The sequence below is a fragment of the Nomia melanderi genome, chromosome 11 (genome assembly GCF_051020985.1).
Source record: "Nomia melanderi isolate GNS246 chromosome 11, iyNomMela1, whole genome shotgun sequence".
Lineage (NCBI taxonomy): Eukaryota > Metazoa > Arthropoda > Insecta > Hymenoptera > Halictidae > Nomia > Nomia melanderi.
This window is the reverse complement of record NC_135009.1, coordinates 17306761-17315050: the sequence shown is the minus strand read 5'-3', so window position 1 is coordinate 17315050 and position 8290 is coordinate 17306761. Positions and strand designations below refer to the sequence as shown.

The 8290-nt window shown below is 45.8% G+C and overlaps 1 protein-coding gene and 1 long non-coding RNA gene across 25 annotated transcripts in view; one reads left to right on the top strand and one right to left on the bottom strand.

The window, feature by feature from the left end:
- The window catches only part of rdgB (retinal degeneration B), a 28852-nt gene that overhangs the window by 9144 nt on the left and 11418 nt on the right, over positions 1-8290 (top strand). For 12 of the 23 annotated variants that reach the window (XR_004236654.2, XR_004236657.2, XR_004236656.2 and 9 more), the window contains exons 1-2: positions 5640-5922; positions 8092-8276. Coding sequence is in view for 19 of the 23 variants with exons in the window: in XM_031993851.2 (XP_031849711.1) it covers positions 8199-8276 (78 nt within the window). In the remaining 4 variants the exon portion in view is untranslated. The other 11 variants (XM_031993841.2, XM_076371929.1, XM_031993845.2 and 8 more) reach the window with 10 other exon arrangements.
- On the bottom strand, positions 5943-7241 carry LOC116434919 (uncharacterized). 2 transcript variants are annotated; one of them, XR_004236659.2, is made up of 4 exons: positions 7127-7241; positions 6412-6547; positions 6126-6268; positions 5943-6052 (listed from the first exon to the last, which is right to left on the bottom strand). It is a non-coding gene; the product is annotated as an uncharacterized LOC116434919 (long non-coding RNA). The 2 variants fall into 2 exon arrangements; XR_012999673.1 differs by having other exon boundaries at positions 6412-6891; positions 7127-7233.

Genomic DNA, 8290 nt, shown 5'->3' with positions numbered 1-8290 from the left:
GCGCGTGATGATTTAGCTCTTTCTCTCTCCGGGTGGCACACCGTATTGATTCACGCGGGTATAGACGGATCCAGGGATAAGTTCTGGCGGTTTCTGATCTTCTTCGTGATGCTACCGGTGCTGGTCGTCTCGTCGATCGTCATCCTGTCGAACGTGAACTACAAGAGGAAGCAGCCGAGGCCGGAGTTCGTCGATGTCCCGTACTTGCGGCGAATAACTAAGGTGCCATTTTTTCTATTGATCTTCCAAGTTGCATCGACGCGAATAACTGCGACCAGTTTCGAACACTTAAACAAACAAGTAGTAAAATTTCTTATTCCTGTCTATCGAGATTCGTTCTTAACCCGTCTTATTATAAACTGTTGGACTCGCGAGGATTTCGAACAGAATTTAACGAGCATAAATATTACTCTGTTCTTCCGAGTTCCAGTGAATTATTATTCTTCTGTAATCAGATATACTCTAGAAATATAGACAAAGAATACGCCTAGAATTTTCAACGAGAAGTAAAATTATCAACTACGATTGAGAAAGAAATCACAGCTCAACGGGTTCAGTCGGATTCTCGTTTCACATTTTCATGAACTTAGCCAGGCGGTGGATATTGCGCGCTAGAGTTTTACGCGAATCCTTCACGGCGGACCTGTCCGCACATCTCCGAATGGTAATCCATTTGCACGGCAGTGTCGCGCGATCGATTAACGAAGTCTTACCGATTCGCTCGGCGCGGCGTCGCCGCAAGAATTTCAGATTCCCTTTTCTCTCTCCGTTCGACGTCGCTTCGTTCCATGCAGTTCCATCGTATTCGATAATGTTACATGTTCTTCTCTCTTTTTTTTTTTAACAATGATCGATCGATCTCTTGTCCCTTACCAATAATTTATAAATATTTTCCTTCGATAGCCTTTCCCGTGGGGTGACGGCAAGCACACCTTATTCCACAATCCCGTGAAAAATCCGATACCGCCGCACGGATACGAAGTACCTGACCCGTACGCGGTGAAGACCAGCGAACGAAAGGATTAACGTGAGGGAGAACACGTGGTTCGCTTCGCCGGCGTCGATCTAAATTCATCTTCGCCTGGAAATGTAAACGGAAAACCTGACGATAAACTCCGTTGTTTAAGGTTCCTTTGAGACCGGTCCGCTTTGAAGCAGCGAATGTTACCTCTTCGCGGTGTCCCCGATAGCCGACCGTTGAATTATTCGCGACCATGTGCTGTATTCGATTGCCGGATACGCTGTATCCGGTGGACCGATGAAAATAACGCGGCGATTATCGCTTGCCCGACTCCGCCAACGTGATCCCTCCGTTACAGGATCTTCGGACGTTAACGAAATTCTCACGATTACTGAAAAGGTAGAGACACTTGAGTTTGATGAACGTTACGGTGAATGTTCACGTTGACTTTGATCGAATGAATGTGAGTCGCTCAGGAGACTGCGGTTAAGTAGAGAAAAAATTGAGGAAATTAATGCTTTGCCTTCTGAAAAAAGGCTTGCTTATTTATTCGATTCAAAACAGAAAATAGCGAAACATCGACTTAACCGCAGTGGCTTCTAAGCGACTCATATACTTAAATAAATATTCTTCGAACCTCTGGTTGTCAAGATCCAAACGAACGGTTTTTCTAGGATCACTAGATTAACTGTACAATGGTTATCCGTGAACCTACCGTTAAAAAAGCTGATTTGGTGATACCTAAATTGAAATGTAACTCAATTGAAATCTTAGCAAATACATGCGAATAGCTTCTACAAAGCAGTTAGGTAGTTCCAGTGTGAAACGTTACTCGAACCGTCGTGGAGTGGCGGATCCGTTCGAAGATGAATCGCAATAGGAGGTGCTTATATAATTCGGGTGGCATTCCCAGCCGGAGCAAAGAAGTACGGGACACTATTGGCCCTCTCCGCGAGCGAAGAGCGTAATAACACGGCACGGCTTGTTAAATTTCCAACACCACTCGTTCCTTGTAACGACGCGTCCAGAAGAGTCCCAGATGTTTGTGTCTCGCGGTGGCAATCGTGCCGTCGAGGTGTTCCTCTCGAGGAAGGTCAACGTCGGACGAGCGCCTCCCGAGCACATCCTCTTCGGCCTCTCTTTCTCGCCGTCCGGAGAAATCTTTCGCTTGCGTCACGTGCACCGACATGTGCGTATTCGTGCCGGTAACTTTGCCTAATGCGGTTTGACGTCACGGCGTCGCTTTGTCCCGGCCGTTCGAGGATGGAGCGCAACTGCGACCGTGTCCCACCCGGTCCCGACTCGCTCGAAGCCGCGGAATGAGCCGCGAAACCGCCGGCTACCATGCCGATTCCATATCGGCGGACTTCCATTGCGTAATTGGTACCAGGGCTCGAGTTAATTAAATTATCCGTCGCGTGCGCGATATTGCGATCACGGGTTGGGATGCCGCGCGTTGTCCAGCGGATGAGCCCTGGAACGAACGTGGATTTAACTGATCTTCGTCTTCTCTCACCTCGTATTTTGATGCTGATTTGTTAGTGGTTGGTCCTGTTACGAGTAACCACGAAGAAACGTGGCGAGAGATGCTTCTTGTTCATGGACAGTGTGTAGTACCTTGGACTTCCAAGTCGAATTTTCCGAACGAATCGAATGTCAGCCTTCAATTTCCATTTTCGTGTCGGTTAAAATGCCAGCCTGTACAGAGGAATAGGTATCTATAAGTTCCCGATGAAGATTCGAGGCGTATTTAATTGTGCGCCAGGAGAATAGGTTTATTTCTAGAGGACTGACCGAAACTATTGAAACGAACCGAAGGCCTTTCAGCCGACACCGATATTTCGTCGCTCTCGCGTTTGAATCTTTTGTGGGGATCAAACCGCGCTTGTGCATTCATAAAAATGTCCCTTGTATCGCGCGTGGTTCACAAAAGAGAACGGTATTTACCGTCCATCGAGCGACCCCCCGGCGCTTTTGTGCCAAATCACAGGGAATATCGTCACTAACCTCCCGCAATCTCTGTTCTTTTTGATAGGGGAATTTCATTCGTCTCTGTTCCGTTGGCCGCGAGTGGGCCAAATTTGCTCGGCCCTGTTCGGCAACGTTGTAGACTCAACGTCAGGGAATATTCGGAGAGACAGCGAGAGAGAGACAGAGACAGAGACAGAGACAGAGACAGAGACAGAGAGAGAACGCTCTAACCGGCAAGTTCTTCGCTAATGTCAAAGGTCAGTTTTCTTCGTCAGCGACGCATACGCGAGCCTGTACAAACCAGACGCCAGTCGACTCGATACAAATTTCAATGTAACCTCGTCCACGTTATATGCTACCTGTTCAATTTCCTCCGACGTGTTTTTCTGCCTGTTTTTATGTCGCCTGGGGACATCTAGTATGTACAAGTTTTTTTTCCTTGTGATCGAGGGTAAAGTCCATCGTTCCGTTAGCTAACGACTACTTTCGTCTCCGGCGCGTCCCGCTATCTATATCCAATACACTCCGCGAACCCAATTATCTATTAATAAACCCGACTGCTCCTAATCTAGCTCCGCGCTTGGAAAAACAGAGAATTCGAACAATGTTCGCGTTCGTTATTTTCGCTTCTCGCCTGCGACACGTCAATCCTCCGTCGGCCCTTAACTGGCTTCCTTCTCACCTCTATAAAAAGAAGACTCTCGGAAGGGCGTTCAAAAACGTCGCTGGGAAGTAAACAAGACGCGTCGGGTCACTCGAGAGCCCAAGATTTGAAACACGTTCCTCGAATAGACGTTTCGTTTGCCCTTTGGAAGCTACTTTTATATTCTCCTCTTATTCGCATCAGAATATTCCATCCGAGATTCGGAATCGATTTCATAAATAATTTCCATTGTCGTTCCGCGAGGGCTGGCTGAACTATTCACAGGTTGGCGGAGGACGGAACCCCTGCTAGACAGGTGGGCGCACGTTTCTCGTGGGTGGAACGGAGCGTTCTCGGTGGAATCGGACCTCGGTAAAGTCTTAAGAGAATGCGCTTAACGCGTCCCGTGCCAGGGAAATTTCGGTTATATTTTCCTTGTGCACTGTATTGATCTTTACAAGAAAATATTCGGTTACATCCGAGTTTCTGGTCATTCTTATACAATATATTCCGATATTGTTTCTTTATCAGTGCTTTGCAACGTATACCGCTATTCTTGACTGTGTCCCTCGAGCGTTTTCCCATAGTTTTTCTTTTGCAACAAAGAAAAGCAGGAACAATGATTAATTTTTTGCATTACACTATTACCAACTTGGTTACGTCATTAAACATTTCCATTTCGCATTGTCTATCTTATATGTTATTATTTTCTAGTGACCAGTGACCGATATGCCGCTTAACGCGTTGAAAATATTCTTACAGAAATTCGCGTGTACGTGGTACACGTGGCACTGGACGCGTTAATATAATTACACGATTAGAATGCCATCTCCCAAAACTCGCCGCGGCTAATGAGATATTTCATTTTGAACGTCGGCCGCCGTACCAAGCAAATTGTTTATTGTTCGAAGGAATATTTCAGCCAGCGCTAATTGGAACGTCGACGGGATGTCCGGCGCATACTTTTCAAGAATTCCAACCCCGTCGGACAAGCGTGTGCGACCGTACGTCGCGGAGGGCTGTCCCGAGTCTCGGCAGCTCCGCTCGAGCACGCTGGTGTTGTGGCGCATCTGGTCTCGCGTTTTCTTGCTCGCTCGGGGGTTTCGATCAATAGGCCAGGGAGGCGGCGGAGGCGGCTAACGGGCGGCTGTCCATCCAGTGACGGCTTCGACAATTTGCATTGCTAATCGCTTGTAATTAAGAAGCTCGTGAAATTACTTGAAATTCCGTTGGCAACGCCTCCAGCGTCTTCACCGAACCGCTGCATCGGCGGTGTCCCTGCGGGAATAGGTGTAGTTTTATTGGAATGATAGACGCGGGATAAACGATATACAAATTCCTATCTAGTCCTCATTTTCTTTTTCCAACTTAACGAAGCATCGTTTGATTTCGTAGTTAAAATTCGCATCTACGTTTCGAGAACTAGGACTAAACAATTTTCCTCTATGATACCACGTTCCTGAGCTTTTACGCTGGCAATGGTTCTACGTCTAATCCCGAATAAAACACTACTGACTTATAATTCCTTATTTAAAAAACTCCACAGATCACCGTGTTAATTCCATATTAACTCATTTGCAACCATATGTTACTTACATCATTTCTCTAATACACCTTCCATTTTCTCACCACTACGTCTAAAACATCCAACTACTTTTATCTAAAAATAAAGCTACTTTCATCGGGTATACAGAAGCAGTTTCTGAAAATCCACGGCAGTTTCTAGAAGTTCCGACAAAAAGTAGGGAATTCCAGCATAAAGCTATACCAAACATGTACTCAGGCTCGAGAGTTAATAGCTCCTTACGCTTGCGGATTTCCAGCGGTACATTTGAAACGTTATATCAGCCCTCTAATTCTAATCGTTCCCATTTGGGAAAGCTGGCTGCAAATGGGTTAAAGGGAAAAGTACAGGATTACTCGAGCGCGTTCCGGATAGCTGGAGGGCGCGCGCCTCAGTTTTACGGTACTGTTACTGGATCCTCGGGTCGCGGGGGGTAGCAGGGGCCGCTCCCATTGGTCCAGCTCGATTTCGCGGGTTTGAGAAGTCGCGCGTGCTAACGGGCCCGCCAATCGGAGCGACCTCCAGCCCGTCAGTCAGTGGCCGCGCGTTGCCCACACAGGATCGTGCTGTTTTTGGATATTACCTGCCTCCCGAGATCCGTCAAACATCTTTGTACCGTTGAAACATCATTAAAAGACACCCCGCACCATGTCCTCTCCCTTCGCCACCATCAGTCTTCCCTGAAACATCGTTATCTGTCAGCGAGAGCGAGTGTCGTTCGACGACTGTGTGCATCTTGAGTTGTCAGTCCAACCTGGCACTTGAACGATGTGACAGTGCAAAGTACGTGTAACAGGACTATACCGATTTCTCTTTTCTCGACGGAACAGTGGATACAGCGGTCCCTCGAGAAACTTCCCTGGCAGAAAGTGTTCGAGCCATCCATGCTCGAGGAATCCATTTGTATACATATCTAAAACGGAAAATAGTATGTATATCAGAGACGTAGAACAGAACGGTTGGCAAGATTCAAAAAGAGTACTTACAAAGTTAATACAGACTCTTGTCTCATGACATAACGTAGAGCTCCTTTGCAAATTCAAATATACAAACTGAACCAGGAAGATAGACACTTCCTAGAGTTCCTCTCTTTTCCTTGTTCTTCACTTTGTAGAGTACATTGAATTTCCTATGAACATTATATAATACTATTCATTATTATGCTACTCAAATACAGTATTAACCCTTCGCACTCGGAGCACTTAACGTTGCATTCAAAATGTCTCGAAGCACTTCCCAGTGCAAGGGTTTAAAATCAATGTTAATATTTACCTTTGCCATTCATGGGAATACCTCGCACGTCGAGTTTCGAAATAATTACCGACAGGAGATTCGTTCGATCGAATACTTTTTGCCAGGGCCAGCGGGTCCCGTCTGCTTTATCGACGTAGCCGGTCGCCGGTCACTCCTGGACAGAAGTGTGCCACTCGTGACCCCTCTATTTCGGCTTCCCGCGATTTGTCTGTACGAAAGGTGTGGCGCGAAAAGTACGAGAGGAGAAAGAACGGAAGCGCCGGCCGTCTTGTCGATCGTAAATTCTGCCCTATTTTCGCGACGCCCAAGGTTAAGGAAACCCTTTGCCTGTAAGTACGTCGATACGACGTCGAATGTGGTTTCTGTGCTTTCGCGATGATCGCCGTGCCGTTCGCCGTCGAATCGTCGATCCATCGGCGTGTGCCGCGTCGGAAACGATTCGACCGATCTGACAGGTTGCGGTCCAATAGGGGAACCCTGGCTTATCTTTCAACGAACCTTTCGAAACGAAAGTGAAATATGATTTTAAGGGCCACGAACGTGCCGCGACACGGCCGGGCAATTAGCGTTAATGAGATCCCGAGGTTATAAATACAGGCGCGATTTACGACGGCGTCTTCGTTTGAACGGAAAGTTTGTAGGTTAAGGTGGTCGCGTTTCGAATCGTAAATTTCGCCGCCAAGATTCTACTGTTTCTTTCATCGTGGATATATAATTCTTTCGTTTATGGTACCTTAAAATATCTTGTTCTTGATCATGGGGACAGTTTAATGGTGTGACTGCGAAGGAACGGTTCATAATTGCGATTCATCGACTAAAGCTGCTGCTGTCCCGAGTATGTATGATCAACGTAGTACAAGTGGGTATAAATAAGCGGCTTACGCAACATTTTGTTTATTGCTACCCTGTACGATCGGGAATTTGTAATTTGGTTTCGTGGGGTTTAATCGTTTTATAAATTGCTTATGCACTTGTATATCTGAATTCCTCGTGGATTGTTGTGATTATTTTATTCTATTTATTCGGTACTTTTATCTTGGCCCTTAAGATGACTTCCGGTTTTACAGTTACATGTTAATTGCACATTATATACTTTACTGTTTTATTATTTTCGTACTACGAATTGTAAACGTTAATTGTTTGATATAATGTATAATTTAATCGTTTAAATCAGTAAAATAATTTCATAAATTGAACTGTTTTAAAACGTGTAAGCAAACGATATTACAGACTAGTGTAGAAGTATAGTTGTTTACTATATATAACGTGCACACTATAGTCCATTCCTTGTTAATGTTAATCGCATTACCGAAATCGATTACAATATTCTTATTAATGTCCGCTGAACCGACCACAGCCGACCCCGACCGGGGATTTGCGTGAAAGGGTGCGGTGCAAACACAACGAGCATTTGATGTGCTTCAATTATAGACCGAGAAAAACAGGCAGTCGATGGTTCGGGGAAGTCCCTGTTTCCAATGCGCGAGAAAGAAACGGTGCACGCGAGCATCGGCTATTTTTCATCGGATATCTACTAGATCGAATCGTAGATAGAAATATTTATATATCGACTGTGCGAGTGGTTGATGATCACTGAGATAGAGATCAAACGATCACCGTTTACACCTTAACGGACTTAAGTTTACACCTTACACTTAACCGGTATTGAGTTTCAATACTTATTTCTCTTTTTTCCAGGGTCGCGCTTATGGTACCATGAAGTTGCACTGTAAAGCGGAAGCGGAAACCTTGGAACGACGAGAGCTTCCCTTTAGGTCGGTCAGAGGATAAGAAACGACCGCAAAATGTTGATAAAGGAGTATCGGATACCGCTGCCTCTCACGGTGGAGGAGTATCGAATCGCTCAGCTTTACATGATAGCGGTAATTATCTCGGC